General features: G+C 43.4%; 1 protein-coding gene across 1 annotated transcript in view; it reads right to left on the bottom strand.

Moving 5' to 3' along the window:
- LOC133486994 (neuroligin-4, X-linked-like) overlaps nt 1-17,762 on the bottom strand; it is a 30,049-nt gene extending 12,287 nt beyond the window's left edge. The window contains exons 1-7 of the mRNA XM_061792914.1: nt 17,410-17,762; nt 13,680-13,819; nt 11,743-12,595; nt 10,341-10,493; nt 4,874-5,059; nt 4,185-4,635; nt 693-906 (exon numbers count right to left, since the gene is read on the bottom strand). Coding sequence (XP_061648898.1) covers nt 693-906; nt 4,185-4,635; nt 4,874-5,059; nt 10,341-10,493; nt 11,743-12,214 — 1,476 coding nt within the window. The 5' untranslated portion in view covers nt 12,215-12,595; nt 13,680-13,819; nt 17,410-17,762. The remainder of the gene's footprint in view (nt 1-692; nt 907-4,184; nt 4,636-4,873; nt 5,060-10,340; nt 10,494-11,742; nt 12,596-13,679; nt 13,820-17,409) is intronic.
- Between the last annotated feature and the right edge of the window lie 1,891 nt (nt 17,763-19,653).

Below are 19,653 nucleotides of genomic sequence, written 5' to 3'. Positions count from 1 at the left end.
CAAGCTCTATACAAAATGAATGGATGAATGTTAGAATGAATGCAGGAATTTTTTTCAACACTTTAATGACGAATGAAGAGTGGTAATAAATGTTCCTGACGTACCTCACGCATGTCAATTTTGAACTGCCAAACAAGTATAAAACATTAAAATATCATACACATATAATCATATATGTAGCATAGGAATAGCATATGGAAGCTAACCAATGTAGCCTGTGAAGCTAACGTAGCCGTCGACAACTTCATTCAGTGTGCCACGTCAGAAACAGATGAACCACACCAGTCACAGAATATCCAAGTCAAAGTCCTTTTGTTCACAAAGAGCTGCTCAGTCCTAATAGTATCCACAAGACTTATGTGCATCATCTTCTTTTGAATAAATGATTCTTTGCAATGGCATCTTCTTCAGAATATCCTTGTAGCCCATCCCCAACCTCAAATAAAATTCAATTGTATTATGCCTGTCCATTTTGTAGCTTGAGCCCTGCTTTTCACTTGTCCCGTACCATTTCTAGAGACGGTGCAAATATGGAGCCACAGCTATTTTGTGGCCACAAATTAGTATTTTGTGCACACGTAATACCTACAATATTTCGTGGCCACAATTAAAACATGTTCCCCCATGTTGTGCCTGCAGGGCTTCGTAAAAAACAGTTCATGTGAACAGACGGCTTAACGGTATTAGCTTACCTCATCGCCGTGTGCAGAGTCTGCCCAGGGAGGCGTGGCTTCGCTCTGGCAGTGGTGGTAAAAGGAGTAGAAGTAGGTGGGTGAGCCGTACTGAGCGTGGAGGTCCGCAGTGGCGATGGCCGGAGCCACCCACTGGTGGTCCGTGAACAACGCCACCAGAGTCTTCCGTCGGGTCTCCGCGTTGTCGCGGTCGGCCCAGTCCGTGTACATAAACCTGTGGATTGGAAACACGAAAGGCGTGCCGGCTTCAGCCAATCAATTGAGTACATCATCGATCAACTATTAACCAATAACTACATGACAACATGGATTTTTGTCTCAGCTCGTTGTCAGCTAATAAATACGGTGGCTTCAAGTCACGCAAATGCTCGATTGCCATTTCACGTTGCAGGAAATAGAAGGGACCCAAGGCCGTTTTTGAGTCACTTTCCCACAGTTGCTTGGCAACGTGATTGCAACAAACTACCGTTCAAAATAGTGCATTAACGCTCACGTGAAATAGACGTGAGAGGCTTATTGTATAACAAAGCTGTTTCCCTTTGCCTTTCTGCTAAGCGAAGAGAACAGGCAGATGCTTATAAAACATCACAATGGAGGACATTCAATGGACACAGACTGAACAAGTTGAATCCTGAATCATAATAAGAATTGTTTATCAGAATTATAACCTGTATAATAGCTAAATGAAATACAACCCCAATTCCAATTAAGTTGGGACATTGTGTTAAACATAAATAAAAACAGAATACAATGATCTGTAAATCATGTTCAACCTATATTTAATTGAATACACTACAAAGATAAGATGTTTGATGTTCAAACGGATAAACCTTATTGTTTTTTTTTGCAAATAATCATTAGCTTAGAATTTTATGGCTGCAACACGTTCCAAAAAAGCTGGGACAGGTGGCAAAAAAGACTGAGAAAGTTGAGGAATGCTCATCAAACACCTGTTTGGAACATCCCACAGGTGAACAGGCTAATTGGGAACAGGTGGGTGCCATGATTGGGTATAAAAGGAGCTTCCCTGAATTGCTCAGTCATTCACAAGCAAAGATGGGGCGAGGTTCACCTCTTTGTGAACAAGTGTGTGAGAAAATAAGGACAAGCTTAAGGACAATGTTCCTCAACGTACAATTGCAAGGAATTTAGAGATTTCATCATCTACGGTCCATAATATCATCAAACGATTCAGAGAATCTGGGGAAATCACTACATGTAAGCGGCAAAGCCGAAAACCAACATTGAATGCCCGTGACCTTCGATCCCTCAGGCGGCACTGCATAAAAAACCGACATCAATGTGTCAAGGATATCGCCACATGGGCTCAGGAACACTTCAGAAAACCAATGTCAGTAAATACAGTTCGGCGCTACATCCGTAACTGCAACTTGAAACTCTACTATGCAAAGCAAAAGCCATTTATCAACAACACCCAGAAACTCCGCCGGCTTCTCTGGGCCCGAGGTCATCTAAGATGGACTGATGCAAAGTGGAAAAGTGTTCTGTGGTCCGACGAGTCCACATTTCAAATTGTTTTGGGAAATTGTGGTCGTCGTGTCCTCCGGGCCAAAGAGGAAAAGAACCATACGGACTGTTATGGACGCAAAGTTCAAAAGCCAGCATCTGTGATGGTATAGGGCTGTGTTAGTGCCAATGGCATGGGTAACTTACACATCTGTGAAGGCAGCATTAATGCTGAAAGGTACATACAAGTTTTGGAGAAACATATGCTGCCATCCAAGCAACGTCTTTCTCATGGACGCCCCTGCTTATTTCAGCAAGACAATGCCAAACCACATTCTGCACGTTACAACAGCGTGGCTTCGTAGTAAAAGAGTGCGGGTACTAGACTGGCCTGCCTGCAGTCCAGACCTGTCTCCCATTGAAAATGTGCAGCGCATTATGAAGCGTAAAATACGACAACGGAGACCCAGGAATGTTGAACAGCTGAAGCTGTACATCAAGCAAGAATGGGAAAGAATTCCACCTACGAAGCTTCAACAATTAGTGTCATCAGTTCCCAAACATTTATTGAATGTTGTTAAAACAAAAGGTGATGTAACACAGTGGTAAACATGACCCTGTCCCAGCTTTTTTGGAACGTGTTGCAGCCATAAAATTCTAAGTTAATGATTATTTGCTAAAGACAATAAAGTTTATCAGTTTGAACATTAATTGTCTTTGAGGTGTATTCAATTAAATATAGGTCGAACATGATTTGCAAATCATAGTATTCTGTTTTTATTTATGTTTAACACAATGTCCGAACTTCATTGGGATTGGGGTTGTAATAATGATGGTGTAGTGGTTCAATTGCCACAATCCATTCAGGCAATGGGGGTTCAGTTCCCACTTGGTGACTGTATAAATGGAAGCGGGAATGAATCAATGAATCAAGTTAGAGGTAAGGCAAATACTCTTGCATCAAGAAGTGTTTTACTGTACTCTATATACATGTTAAATGCATCCTGGAATTGGATATCCAATCCATGTAAATTAATACATTTGAGGTAGATGCCTTTTATTCGACTGTGCCTTAAGACAGAGCTCGCCAAAGAGGGACAATGCGGCATTCAGGCATTCAGATAATTGGATACATGGCAACCAATGGGAGAGTTTCTGTGACGGCAACAATTGCTTTCCACGCAAAGCGGTGTGTGCAGTGAGTCAATCGCTTGATTTGTTTGGCACCGTTTTGAAACACGGTGCCCTTTCTGATGCAACCCAATTTTTATCCGGGCTTGGGACTGGGCGGCCGATTATTTTAGGCACTGGCCGGGAATCTAACGCGCACCATCCGAATGTACCAATAAACCACCACAATTAAACATCATTTGATTTTATCTCATTTAAATCTCGAACATGTGTTTATGATTATTCGTTACTAGTCACTAGTCGTTCAAAAAGTTACATTACAATACCACTGTCTCTGAATTGAATTGCATTACTGCTACTACTGCAATGCGTGACATAGCATTTTAAAAAGCTAAGATGTAATTTACTTCAGCTAAATGTATATTGACACGACAGGACAATGTAATGCATTACATTACCGCTTTACATCAAAATTCAATATTTGCAGTCATTGCATTGCAGTGCACTACTTCCGATACTGTTCAGGAATGTAAACGGGGATAGAATCCCAAGCGACTGCATTTTATTTTTCACACTGACTTCCCTTGAAATTAGCGCATTGGAGGCGTAACGGTAGAAACATTTATTTGCCAGCGCCTTTCGAAGACAACTTGCCATGTTTTACATGCAGAGCTGTCGCAGCTTCCCGTATCCTGATAATTGGATGTGTGGCAAGGTCAGACTGTGACAGTGACAACTGCTTTCTACGGCAAGCGGTGTGAGCAGTGAGTCTTGGGTGTCAAACTTTGCATTGTTTTTCTGTCATCCCCCCTCCCCGCCCCCCCCAGATTATGTTCAATTGTTCAAAATTGTCAAACGGTTGCACGACCTCTTGAAAACAATGTAAACGTTCACCTTATACTCTCTCTGAGCGTGTCGCGGCCTTCCGGGTATCCATAGAGACTATCCACAAAGTCCGACACGGCAAAGTCAAAGTCCTCGGCCGTGACGCCGTCCTCTGAGTCAACGATGCCCTCCACGAACTTCACCCCCTCGCCCTGATTCACCCCCAGCATGACGTCATAGTTGAGGAACTCCCCCTGCTCCATCAGGATCTGCGGGTCGTCCGGTATCACGTCCCCGTCGATCACCGGGGCGAAAGCCGTGTGGTACTTGGCCGGCATGACGTGCTGCTCCACCAGCTCTCGGTAGCTCCGCCCCTGGAGGCAGGCCACCAGCTGGCCGCTGTCGTCGACGCCGCAGCCCACCCGCTCCCCCAGCTGTCGGGCGTACTTGCTGGGCTGGTAGTTGACGGCCCAACTGGCTAAAGCGCTGCCGCTCTGGATGATGGCCCTCTGGAACAAATCTGAGGCAGACGTGAACACAAATTACAATCAAGTTTTGAGGAGAACTCATGCGTTTGTTATTGTAGTTGGAGTTTAAAGTCGGGGGAGGGGGCGGGGGTGTTGGGCCAATCCCCTCTCGTGAAACCCTAACACCCTTTATGGTTCTTCGAAATTTGTATTTGAGTACCCCTCGTATACAATAATTGGCTTCGGTGGGGAAACACAAATAGTGACTCCAGCTTTTTGTTCCTTACTCACCCTCAGAGTAGTGAGACAAAGTGAGTAGACTGACGCAGGAAGCTCCAGCTCCAGACCCGAACACGGTCACCCTGTTTGGATCTCCTCCAAACGCCGCAACGTTCTCCTTGACCCAGCGCAGAGCTTGGATCTGGTCCAGCAGGCCGTAGTTCCCTTTGGCGGCCTGGTCCCCTGTACTCAGAAATCCTGCAAAGGCACACGTTGTGTTAACACACTGGAGTACACAACGTGTATATTGGTATTAAATAATATATACACATGCTGAAGGTGTGTAGCTGGCCGCAATGTAACCCTACTTTAGAATCCTAACCACTTTCTGAAAACCTGATTCGAAACAATTTTAATTTGAAACATTAACCCAGGCTGGAAACAAAAACCTTCTTTTGAAACATACCCTAGTTCGAAACCCTGATTATAAACCCCTAATTTGAAACTCTAGCCCTGGTTTGAAAGTGTAATTTGAACCCCTAAACAAGGCTTCAAACCCAAATTAGAAACCCCTAACTGGGCCCGAAAATTAGAAACCCTTACTCTGTCTTTACAAAACACATTTTAAACCCTAAATAGAAGCTACAAAGCTGTCCTTTGACCTTAATTTGAAACCCATACTCTGTTTTAAAACCCTAATTATTAATCATGACTGGAAACTCTAACCCAGACTTGAGACCCCAATTTGAAAACCCTAACCCTGTCTTGAAACCTTCAACTTAGCCTAAACCCTGTCTTGAGACCCTAATTATAAACCTTAACTTGAAAGCCTAATTTGAAGCCCTAACTTGGAAACAAAATCAACCAAATCAGAAACCCGAACCGGAGTTTGAAACCCGAACCCTGGTTTGTAACCTGACTTTCAATGCTTGCCCTTTGCTTGAAACCCTGACTCTGTCTTGAAACTGTAATTTTCAACCCTAACCTTTGCTTTAAACCCAACCTCAGGCTCACTTCACCCATTGGACACGATTAAAACACAAGGCCTTGTTGAAGAGCGCACTGTATATCTCATCAGTGCAGAAGCTCATTCAGTGTAATGTGAGCGGAACGAAAGCAAAAATGTAAAACTCATTCATTTTATAACCCACCAGTAATCCTCCCGAACAAGAAGCATATTAATGACCAATTAAAGCCCGCTTCCAATTTTAGGTCGCTTTGAATATTCTGTATGCGTTCACGGTAAGATCTAGGTCAGCATTGGAATTTAGTAAGACTGTTCAAAGACGTGCTCAAGTTCCAGCTGAATACGATTAGGAAAAAGAAAAATCAACTGCGGGCTCTGCATCCGCCGGCTCACCTCACACATCCAACAAGTACGGCGAAGAACGGCTGAAGACACCGCCACCCGTGATGATGGATGATGATGATGATGATGATGATGATGATGATGAATGCGATCTTAATGGAGGTGGTGTAAACACAGAAGATGGAGATGATTAAAATACAAACACATGACTATTTGGGTAGCCCTGAATAGTCATTAAAATCCAAGCCATTTAACAAACTTAATGAGCACATTTTGTTGTTGTTGTTGCGTCCATGAACTAGTAGCAGATTTGTGTCATTTGTCAAAATGCCTCAAGGGCTTCTCGTGGGCTCAAATCACCAGGCGGTGTGAGGGCCTGCTTGGAATGGCTTTAATTATTATTCTTTCGACAATCCAGAAAAATGATGTATTTTAGGGGTGCCCAGCATGAACCTCCAAAACTCACTCAAGAGCGCCCCCTGGAAAAGAAACATTTGCCCCGGACACCACTTTCGCCGATAGACATGAATTTGGCTGGACATGTCTATCATAGCAGCAGGCACAAAAGAAATGTCTCAAGTGCTCATGCGCATGAGTCGAAAAGGAATTTCAGGGCTCCGACTTTGACAAAATCCGAGCAGGGAATTGGCTCAAAACGACGCCCAATCGGAAGCTGATTTACGAGACCGGTGATTCGCAACCCCACATTAGTGTGTGCCCCACAAAATGATCCAATTTCACTTCAGTGGTCCAGAAATTATTAATTTATTAACCACAAAGAATTTATCTTTGTCATCTGTGTCTGCCAGTGATGAATTGCGGCGGACATTAAAATTGAATGGTCTTTCACTAGTTGGCAGAAGGTGCAATTCATACAACAGAAGAGCTTTGTGTTCAAGTAAACAGGCCCCGATTTCACACTAATTGGTGAATCAATTCAGATTAGAGGAACATTATTTCACATTTTTGTTTGTTCGTTCTTTGTTATGTGCCTTGAATCGACGATAAAGGCTGGGAAACCCTGCACTAGAAAGATGGGTGGCTTTGTAGCGAATTTTAATGATCATTTCATTAATTTGCAATGAAACCTGTGACCGCTTTTATTTTCTTTATTTTTTTGTTCTATTTTAATTCCATAAGAATCATGCACATACATTCGGCTCGTACATCTTAGCAAAGATGTTCGCTTCCCGCACTGGAGGAAATTCTGTTGATGATTTGCATGTGGAACTGCACTCAAAGCTAGAATATAAAATATGCGTTTAATTATTTAAGGAAAAAGAGCACATGAATGCAACTCACATAGTTTTTTTTAAATTACATTTTTAATACCACTTCATGAGAGAATGATTATGTATCACTAATGATAAAACATGCAGTGTCAGCACGTTAACTGTGACCACATTGTACAAGTAGTGGGTGGAAATTATGTAACAATTATTAATGTGAGTAAAGGTGTGATGTAGCCTCACTTTTGAAAAAGAAAGTGCAATGCACTCACACAAAAGTAGCCACTGTAAATACATGCTCATACCGTCAGTGCTCCGCATAAAAATGATGCCAGTGGAGTATTTTATTTGTATTTCTTTTATCCCTTAGGGTTTTGCTGTTTTTATCAAGAATGCCAGGATTACATGATTTTCAATTTATAGAGGCTTTGTGCACTGCACGTTTAAACTAAAAATAATGTAAGAAGAGAAAAAAAAAACACTGGGGGATCAAGTTTTACCCATTTAGAAAGCAACGAGTGTAGTGGAAGATAAGAGCTACAGAAATATCCATTTTAGAAAAAACACGCACAACAGAAAAAAAAAAGAATATTTTTCTGAAAGGTAACTACAGGTAGTGGTTTAATTATTAAAACAATCAGATTATGGATTTTGTAGCACTTAAAAGTAAGTACTTAAAAACATCCGTCCAATTGCTATGCTCCTTATCGTGTGCTGTGCATTAAGAATGTTATAGTATTACATGTTTCTATATTATATTATATCATATTCATGGGTGAAATGTAGCCTAAGTCAGTTGATAAGGAAAAGTTGAGATAAACCCTACACTGGTAGCAAATGTTTTTGAGATTTAATAATTTCACATACACTAATGAATCACATTAATTTAAAAAAAAAATTTTAGAAATTAAAATGAGTTTTGAAAATCATTTTATCAATTGTGTGTATAATGTTTGCAGGTATACATGCCAACCTTCTCCACCAAATCACACACATACACACACACACACGCACAAACGAGCTAACCTCAATTAACGGTAATTCTCATTCAGCAAGTGTGCAATGTTATTAGCAGAGCGAAAATATCATCATTGACGATTACACAGCTGTTGCTCCTCTCTAAAGGGTAGCGAGGCAAAATAAATAAATAAATAAAAATGGTAAAGTTCAACATGCATTGTTTGCATGCAAACAAATGTGTTATAAGGAGACAACACACTCATTTAGAACCGTAAAAAAATGAACACACATCATCTACTGTATTTCCTCAAATAGTGGCCTCAGTTGTAATAGAGTAATTCATACATGACTAAATAGAGTAGATGCCACACTTCAGATAGACGCCACTGTTTTTCCAAATATGTGCTCCCTCTAAGTCCCTTTACTGTGACGATAGCGCCATGCGTCGCAGTGGACGTCGTTACCACAACACGCGCTGCCTGCTGAGCAAATGTGGCATCTGTAAAGCTGACGTTTGCAATGGAGTTTGATTTGAAGTGGTTGGGGGGAAATAATGATTGTAATACATACACCCATACGTTTTCAAGAGCACTCATTAGGGTCGCGTGTGAGCTTAAGCGGATCCCAACTGACTTTGGCAAGAGGCGGGGTACACGTTGGACTGATCGCTAACCCAGTGATTCCCAATTCCCAGTGTGCCGTTAGAGCTCTTCTGCTGTGAAGTTATCAAATTTCACTTAATTGGTCAAAATATTATTTATTTACAACAAATAAATGTATTTTTGCCAGCGGCATATAAAGACAGATTCAATGGCAGAAAGTGTCTAATTGACTTGTGTATCCACTTTTTGTGACATTTTTGTTTGTCGGTGTGCCGTGATTACATTTTTCAAATGTAAAATATGTGCCTTGGCTCAATAAAGGTTGGGAATCACTGCGCTAGCCAATCGCAGGGCACACATAGACAAATAACCTTCCACACCCACATTCACACCTACGGACAATTTAGAGTCTTCACTGAACAGAGCGTAACATGCCAACTCCACACAGGAAGACTGGAGGTGAGATTCAAATCCTTAACTTCAGAACTGTGAGCCAGACATGCTAACCACTTGGCCACCTTGCTGCTGTATTATAATACAGTGGACCCCCACATACAGTATTCATCATTCACCATTTGGGTATTTTTAATATTACCCTAGCTAAACTCACCTATTTGCTGTTTTTGTCTTAGGCCAAAGCCATGTCTAATGTAAAAATATGGCTTTGGCGCCATCTGGTGGTATCTTTTTGCCGTGTTGAACTGAAGGGAGGGGCTTCATTTAGCCAAGTCATAGCTTTGTATAATAGAAAAAGTCGGAGCCTAACCCTGGTACACCCTGGACTTGTCGCCAGCCAGTCAAGCATCATCGTTTAATGTTTTTTTGTTGTTGTTGTTATTTTAAAAATGCATTTGTACAAATAAAATCCTCAGCCATAATAAGTGTGCTACGACATAGCCCTGGTACAGGTGAGTAAATAAGCACCCCCCACCATGAGGAAATACTGTATTTATCATCATATGTCATGTTGTACTGTCATGATATTTTACATTGACAAATTGACACAAACTCACTTCTACATTCACACTCACACCATTTCATACGTCATTTTTTTAGTACAGCAGGTGTGTCAAACTCATTTTTGTCACGGGCCACACTGTAGTCGTGATTTTTCCCTCAGAGGGCCGCTGACTGTGAAACCATATAAATGTTTAGTCACCTCATAATATTATTACATAAACACAACAAATTGATGGATACCTAGTTTTGAAATCAGAATTCAAGGATAATAGTTTGTTCAGCTATTGTTCAAGTTACTCTAAACAGTAAATGCTTGCAATATCTCAACAATACTATTTATTATATGTGAGAATTTGAGCAATAATCATGGAAGTTGACACAGATGATTTGCTTTCGCGGGCCACATAAAATGACTTGGCAGGCCAGATTCGGCCCCCGGGCCTTGAGTTTGACACCGGTGGAGTACAGTATCACTTTACCGAGCACGCCCAGCCGGTAGTTGAGCGTGATGACGATGACGTTGCCGTAGCTCGCCAGCACGCTGCCGTCCATCATGTTGCCGGTGCCTTCCGTGTACGAGCCGCCGTGGACGTAGACCATCACGGGCCTCTGCCCGCCCTCCTCGTGGATGTCTGAGAGCAGACGAGAGACGATGAAGTGCGTGTCTGCGTAATAGCGAGTGACAGCCCGATTGGCCACACGTCCATTTGTATGCGTCTAATCAATCCGCGGGCAGGTGGAGGCCCCCAACCTGCTTACCTTAATCCATCTGCAAAAGTGGGTTTAAATTGAGGCGTGTGAGAGTGTTCATGCCGGCTGTGGAAAAAAAACAAGTGCATGTGCCTGTGTGTGTCTGTGTGTGTGCGTGCGTGCGTGTGCCGCTCACATCCGCATGTATGAACCACTATGTATGCATGAGTGAGTCTTTGTCCGTCTCACTTGCCTCCACAAGTAGAGGCGCAAACCCCACAGCAACTGGCGCAGGTGTCCGCATTTTAAGCTGCAGCCCGTGCACGCACAGATGGAAGAAGAATTACAGCGGAAGCGCTCAAGTCGGACACAATCGGATGCGACCATTTTTAAGATTTTAAATTACTTCACACCTATATATGTATATATATATATATATATACACATGCATACATACATAGTTTTCGCCACAAGAAATACGAGAAATTTAAATAATCCATTCCAAGGTCAAACTATTGCCTTCATAAAATCTTCACTAACCGTACAGGCGACTATGTAACATTCTTAACGGTCGTACAAGTGTAAAATAGCATAGCATTTAAGGAAGTGCAAAAGGACGATTACTGAAATCAACTTTTTAATATCAGCTGTCATGCAAGTGTGACACTATTACTTAAAGACCCTGTGAAGTGGATTCCAAAATGTGTTTCTCAATACATTTAAGCGCATTCAGTGGACACACCCATGTAGTTGATTACTAATCTACGTCAGTATGGTGGTAACTGAGCGTGACTTCATATTCTTACGCCGCTGTGCGAACTAATTCATTGGGCACTGTTTGTATGTCAGGACCATCATCAGAATCAGAATAAAATAATCACGTTGATTGATGCCCCCCAAAAAGTTTTAGAATACTTTAAAAATATATCCCTAGATGATCCTATAACCGAATATTTCAAATCGTTCCAACGCTTTGGACACTTAACACTTGAAGATAAATGACCTACAGATGATGTGATTTAGAAAAAAAAGAAATGCACCCGAAGTGCTCGTGTACATGCATTTCAAAGACTCCCGCTAACAACCCAGGCTAAACGTAGCTCCTCCCCAACGAGCAATATTTGATACGACATGTATCATACGTAATGCTTGTACCGTAAGTTTTTGCTTAACGTTACCATGCATCCTCACCTTCCTCGGTGGGCACGTAGATGTTGAGGTAAAGACAGTCCTCACTCTGGTGGGTCAGGTAGGTGGCCGCGATGTCCAGGTTGGCCGTGAGCCAGGAAGGCATCATGTCTCCCAGCATGCTCCTCTCGTCCAGCGACTGCGGGCAAACGGGCGCGAACTGGGTCACGTTCCGTATTCCGGGCCAGGGTAAGGGCGGCTCGGGCGCTTGGAAACGTCGGTCCCCGGTCGGGGGCCTGGCGTAGGGCACCCCCAGGTACTGGATGACGGGGCCCAGGAGGTCCGACGGCAGCGGGGTCAGGACGCCGCGGATGCGCCCCTGCGCCGTTGACACGACGGGCGCCGTCTGCTGCGCCGCCGAGCGGGCCGCGCAGAGGCTGAGGTGGAGGAGGCAGATGGCGGGCAGCGAGGACACGAGCCAGAGGAGAGAGGAGACGTGCCGAGGAGCTCCACTTCTCCTCTTCGGCTCGGGCATGGCGACGGGGGGATCGGGCAGTGTGCGTTTTATGCGGGTTTAGGAGCCTTCAGTGGTAGCCGGAACTCTCGTGAAGCTCGGCCCATAAACACATCGCGCGCGCACACACACACCAAGCTGACCCTTGAAAATAACTTTTCCTTCTTATGTGTGTGTGTGTGTGTCATTCAGTGCCTCTGAGTGTTCGGTGAGTCACTTGGCATCATTCCCTTTGCGTCCGTGTGTGTAAGTGATTGTGTGTCCCGTACTGGCGATTCGAGTGTGTGTTCATGTGTGTGTGTGTGTGTGTGTGTGAATGTCTTGTTATGTAAACAGTAGCATCACTGTTCCTCTGTCACTCTCTCCTTCCGCTCAGCCCCCATGACAAGCCCAAACTGCCTCCTAGAAGAGAGTAGGAGGAAGAGGAGGAGGCAGCGGCGGGGAAAGGAAAGGACATAATGACATCATTAGTCTTCGTCAATGGAGTCGAGGTGAAATCAAGCCAAAATGTCAAACACATATGTTTTTACAGATCTTGGGGGAATGAAGAGACCACTGTAAAATGATCAGTTCCTCCGATTTTGCTATTTGGAGATATATGAGTAACATGAACATTTTCTTTTGTTCTGTAAACTACTAATAACATGAATCTCAAATTCTAATACAGTACAGTGGTGTCTAAAGATAGTTTCATTTGTACCTGGACTAGAGTTCCGACTCAACCAATTGTATCTCAACTCATCTTTACCCATTGAACTCAATGGAAATGTCAGTAATCAGTCCCAGCCTCCTCCCTGAAAAAACAACATTTTGCAATGTGTTTTTTAATGAAAAACTTAGCACATTTTCCCCTTCAGTGCAAATTCTGTGCTCATTCCGGTGTGCGTGCCTTGGCCACCTGGGGGGCAGTGTAAGACAGACATATATGGATATACTGTACTGGAGATTCAACTCCTCTCTTGGCTTCTCAGTACGGCAGTAATATGAATCATTCTTCGCAGAGGATAAAGAATATGTGTATATATATATATATATATATATATATATATATATATATATATATATGCCTGTGAGTATTGTTACATTATCTGTCTACATGTGTTGCTGTACCATTTATATTCAGATAGCTTCTGCTTAAAGGGTAACAACACTGCAGCATAGATGCTAATCGTTAGCAAGTGTGCCTGTGGCGTTTCCTATTGGATGTTAGCATTAAGGTAGCAGAGGCTTTGGGGTTGTTTTAAATACACGTTATTCTCTAATTCCCTCTAATTCAGGTTTAGTTTGGCATTAACTTTCAGCTGAAAGTGGCAAAAAAAAACATTTTTTGAATTTTTGGAGAAATATTTACCAATTATATCTGCCAAGGTAAGTCAAAGCAAACTTGTAATTATAAATTGTATTCATATATATATATATGTGTGTGCGTGTGCGTGTGTGCGTGCGCGTGCGTCTGCGTGTGCACGTGCACACACAACAGACTTACATATGCGAAAGGAATTGCCACCGTTCATGTTGACTGCTCAGCTTTAACTGGTGTGTCAGCGTGTCGGCGCTGATGTGTGTGAGCGTGAGCTGCAGACATATGTCACTCCCCTGCTACGCTGCTGCACGCATCCCAAGACCCTGTGGAGGGGGGAGGAGGAGGTGGGTTAGTGCTGAGAGGGTGGAGAGTCACGTCACACGCTTAATTAAACCATGAACACACATGAGTTCCTAACCCCAGTGATGCTAGGAAGCCTGCACACACACACACACACACTCTTCTCTCTATCTCTGTCCCACACATGCACACAGTGTTTATATCCCCAGCAAAGTACAGTTCTAATTACAGATAGACTGACTTAATTTGATCATACATATACACGCACGTACGCAGTAGAAGGTTGACCAAAGGTTGCCATTTCCAAACATTTCCCCATTGGAAATAATGGAAATTGAATTACTCTCTTCCAGGGTTGGGCTGGGACCAGAATAAAATTTGTATCAACTGTATAGGCAATGATGTAAGTCCTCGGAGGTTTAGAAAACCATTTCATTGCTCATCAGATTCTGAAATTCTTTTTATTTCCAAAGTCAGGTTCATCTGCCTGTGCACACCGCTCATCTTTTTATCTTTTATTTGCACTGTACGTTTTTTTTTCTCATTTTAGTAAGCTGTCCCTTTTTTCTGTACTTTATTTTTGAAATGTTCTTTGTTCCTTGTTTTGAAATGCATTTAAATGTACTTTTAATCATGTAAAGCACATTGAGTTACCTTGTGTATGAAATGTGCGATATAAATAAAGCTTCCTTGCCTTGTCTAAAAAGTAAAGCCACAAGCTGGCAAAAATGAGTCAAAAATAAACTTCTTTGGAGAGCTTCTTTGAAAAGGAGAAAAGGCCCAGTGATAGAAATAAGAGCCTACCACTTCCAGGAAAAAAAATTGCATTTAGGAGACACTATCAGCAGTACAACTTCAAATATGTTTTTTTTCCCTGCGAGTGATTCTTACACGCCAAACTTGCTTGCTTGCTTGCTCTACATATACTGTATGTCAAGCGAATGAGGAAATGAAGCCTTTAAAGCTGCCACAAAAAAATAAAAAAAATAATAATTATCTTTGTGACGAGGGATTTTCTGTAATGATGGCGACTAAAACAAAATTACAGAGCAGACTTGACGTAAGTAACACGCCTCAGGTGTCATTGTCTCCCATTACCCCAAGATGGGACCAGCTGGTTGAAGAGAAACAAGCACAGGACTCACACTCGTTACAACTACATTCAGCATCATGCTGAGTCCTATTTGCATCCATCCATCCATCCATCCATTTTCTGAGCCGCTTCTCCTCACTAGGGTCGCGGGCGTGCTGGAGCCTATCCCAGCTGTCATCGGGCAGGAGGCGGGGTACACCCTGAACTGGTTGCCAGCCAATCGCAGGGCACATAGGAACAAACAACCATTCGCACTCACAGTCATGCCTACGGGCAATTTAGAGTCTCCAATTCATGCATGTTTTTTGGGATGTGGGAGGAAACCGCAGTGCCCGGAGAAAACCCACGCAGGCACGGGGAGAACATGCAAACTCCACACAGGCGGGGCCGGAGGATTGAACCCGGGTCCTCAGAACTGTGAGGCTGACGGTCTAACCAGTCGGCCACCGTGCCGCCGTCCTATTTGCAATCGTTTGGTTTTGAATTGTTTCGCTTTCCGTCAAAATATTGCTTTGCGAGGAACCACTGTGTGCCACCAACAAAAAGGTCGAGGACTGCTTATTTTGAGTTACATTCTTAAGGATCAAGGATATTTTACAGCATAAAAAGACATGAATGAATGAAATTCTCCTCTGGGCCAAGAGATTCCAGGGAAAATCGTTTTATAACTTTTTCTTTCAGTATTCACTTCAATTCAGTTTGACTTATTATTAGCCCTAATCACAAAGGTCTCAAAGGGTTTCGCAGTAAGCAATACCAAAATCTCAGAAACATCACGACAACAAAGTATATGCATACAGATATCTAATTGTATAATCGAACACAACCTCCATCTGCCATAACAACATAAACACAGCATTACAAGACTACAGTTCACAGAAAAAAATCTTTCAATGGTTACGACGACAATAAGTTGACACGCCATTGCACGTGAAATAAAACATTTTCCACAAATGACATATAATATGAATGATACGATTTTACTACACTTTTACGTTTGTCAATAAATAGTGACAACTGTTAACCACTAGTAACATTTAAAACAATAGAACGCTCTTAAACACTCTGTTAAATAAAGGAGGCAGTGTAATGCATCTCACATTATCTCATTATCCAAGCATTAATTGCCACGCAAGTGTAAAAATAAGTTAACTGCAGTCCTATTATTACACAAGCAACTTGTAATTATAATGACAAACCAGGAGGCAAAAATAAAAGTGGCGTAAAATGTTAAGCATCCTACCCCTGGTAACAAGTGTACGGTAGCTACCCAGTCGACGGTTAGCACGCTAGCAGCTAGCATTAGCATCTCCAATGTCTTCGCTGTACGCTCACTCGTCCACGTGGGTACCGACAATCAGTCCTGGCTCAGCGTTGCGTCATCTCTCGCGGGGTATGCCGCTGAAATACTCTGCTGACACTCATGTTCACACCTACGGACAATTCAGTCTTTAGTAAAACCTAGCATGCATGTTTTTGGTATGTGGGCGCAAGCTAGCATATGCTACACACAGGAAGGCCGCCACAAGCTCTAATTTTTACCCACTTTTCTTCCTCACATATTATTATGTTACAGCCTTAAACCAACATGAATTCATTTTCCCTTGGGAAATTCCACACAAAACGTGCAACAATGACAAAGTGAAAAAAAAATGATCTAATTGAAATATTTGCTAATTTATTAAAAATAAACCACTCACTGTGTATTCACACTCATTAGTTTGTTGAAGCCCCTTTGGCAGCAATTAGATTATTGATTACTATTTTTAGGGACATTATTTTTCAGAAATGACGTTTTGGACTTGGCATTGTGTGGATAATTTACAAAGAATTTTGTGGAAAAAGTTGATTTGTGATCTATTTTGGAAGACGCTATGACTATACTTTCTGGATGCAGTGTAAATATATTCTCGATACTGTCAAAGCAATTGATGTATTCTCTTCCCATCGTCAATTTACACATCTTAATTTCAATACTTTCTCTCTCTCTCTCTCTCTCTCGCCCACACACACGCGCGCAAACACATTTTAGTCTCCATCTCTGTTTATAACGAGTGCAGGTTTTCCTCTCTTCCAGTGGCGAAAAACACAACTCTTCCATTTTACTACACACGCATCCACGCAGCTGCTATCACTTGGCGCAGACCTCGGGGCAGAATTCTAACACACGCAGACGCCCAGACGGCCCAACATCAATTCAGTCTAGTCACACACGCGCGCGCACGCACACATATGACAGTATGGAGGTGATCGGCCTCGCTCCTCCCACCAGCACACTACCACCACCACCGCGGCGGGCGCGCGCGCGCGCGCGCTGTCCAAGGTGCTAGTTAACATTCCAGTGGTGATCGCACGCACGCACGCTGCTCAATAACGCTCCATTTATCGGGACAAACCCCTGCAGCCTGCGCACCCCCCCCCCCCCCCCCCCCCCCGCGCGACCTCCCCCGCATTCCCGGCACAACTAGTCGCAATAATTCACAATAACGTTGTCATTTAGAATAAATAGAAAGCACAAACCTGCGTGCGGCTGCCGGTGAAGTGTGCGCGCACGTCTCGCGTGACGGTGCACCGCGCGCGTGTCAAGCGCGACGTGGCCGGGGATGGGAAGGCTTGGAGATGCTGAGGCTGCCGATGCCGCTCGCTGCCTCCTTCGTCTCCTACGAGTGCAAACCAGCCACACACAAACAAATAAGGGAAAACAACACAAAAGACCCCTCCAAAAAAAAAAAAAAAAAAAAACAACCAAACAAACAAACAAACAAAAACACCACAATCCTTGCAGCCTGTAATCCAAACGGAATAGTGACCGTTAAGAAAGGAATTCAAGTGGTTCTCCGATGGGATGTGAGAGGCCCAGGACGAACGATCAATCTCCCCCCTCTCTCTCTCTCTCTCTCTCTCTCCCCCTCTCGCTCTCCCTCGCCGACTCCCGCCTCCCAGTGCATCCCTCTCTCTCCCTCTCTCTGGTGCTCCCCCTCAATGCGATTGGACAGTGATGCCGCGTGCAGCCACCGATCCAACGACGCTCACCGATGAGGGGGGAGAATGCGCATGCCGTTACATGAGCTCTGCATATGCTCCCACGCGCGCGCACTTGTTGTGGGGCATGCGTGGATGGCAAGTAAGCGGAGTTGCGAGGAAAGGAAACTCGAGTTTCGCCTGAGCTCACTTTGACGAATAGTGCCGAGGTGCACAGTGACCTCTTCAGGCCAAGTGTGTGTGCGTGTGTGTGTGCGTGTGTGTGTGTGTCATAAACGCGCCCCCGTGTTGTTTCCTGCAGGTGTGTTAAGTTTCAAGGGCAGACTTTATGAAGCCACAGAGGTCGCCACACTGCAGCGAAAAAACAACAATAACAACAACGAAATAAAACAAAACAAAACTGACTCTCTAAATCACAGGTGTCAAATTGGTGGCCCGGGCGCCACATTCGGCCCGCCACATCATTTTATGTGGCTCGCGAAACCAAATCATGTGCATCCACTCCATGTTTCTTACATCCATCCATCCATCCATTTTCTGAGCCGGTTCTCCTCACTGGGGTCGCGGGCGTGCTGCAGTCTATCCCAGCTGTCATCGGGCAGGAGGCGGGGTACACCCTGAACTGGTTGCCAGCCAATCGCAGGGCACATAGAAACAAACAACATTCACACTCACATTCACACCTACGGGCAATTTAGAGTCTCCAATTCATGCATGTTTTTGGGATGTGGGAAGAAACCGGAGTGCCCGGAGAAAACCCACTCAGGCACGGGGACAACATGCAAACTCCACACAGGCGGAGCCGGGGATTGAACCCGGGTTCTCAGAACTGTGAGGCTGACGCTCTAACCAGTCACCCACCGTGCCGCCATGTTTCTTACATAAATACTAAAATTGCAAATTGTCTTCACCTTTAAAATGATTGAGATATGGCAAGCATTTTGTTTGTTACCAACCCTCTTTAATCCTCTAAAAATAATTTAAATAATACTGTAGTCGAACAAACAGTTTTTACTGGCTTCGGGTTTCAAAAGTAGTTATCCATCAATTTGTGTATATGTAATAATATGAGGCGATCATACATTCATATGGGTTCACAGTCATAACGGCCCTCCAAGAGAAATCATAACTACGATGTGGCCCGCGACAAAAATGAGTTTGACATTTTGAACATTTGCATATAGTCACGTCACCTCCTGTCAACGTACTGTACGCGGTGTATACTACATATTGATACTTCACATGTAAAAAAAAAAAAAAAAAAAAACACTTTCAAATAGACATGCATTTGATCACAAACTCAAACAATTCCCTGGTTAAGAATTATAGCACAATTTACACCCTACGTCTCGTCTTGCTGAAATCAGCCCCAAGTCCATCTGCTGCCGGGCCAACGGCGGGTCTGTTGTTGTCCTTCCGAAGACGACCGCTCAGGTTACACGTCAGCCTGGCGGCACCTGAATGTCGGAACTCACCCGAGGCAATCCTAATATGATTCAGGAAATCAATACAACGATATTTTCTTCGGTTTGGTAACATACAATCTTTTACTCCTACTAATAGTCCAGGCTTAGTCTCAGTTTTCCATATTTGTTAACAGATCTACCTTGTCGGAGGTCTGTCTTGAGAGATAACATTCAAAAATGTAGTTTATTGCTTATTTTCATCTTATTGTTATGGAAAACGAAAAACGTAAATGTTAGGTTTATCCAAGGCTGTAAATTGTCGATAGGTGTGAATGTGAGCGTGAATTTTGATTTGTGTGCCTTTGCAATTGACTGG

The sequence above is a fragment of the Phyllopteryx taeniolatus genome, chromosome 12 (genome assembly GCF_024500385.1).
Source record: "Phyllopteryx taeniolatus isolate TA_2022b chromosome 12, UOR_Ptae_1.2, whole genome shotgun sequence".
Classification (NCBI taxonomy): Eukaryota; Metazoa; Chordata; class Actinopteri; order Syngnathiformes; family Syngnathidae; genus Phyllopteryx; species Phyllopteryx taeniolatus.
The sequence above is the reverse complement of the archived record's forward strand: the minus strand, read 5'-3'. Positions and strand labels throughout refer to the sequence as shown.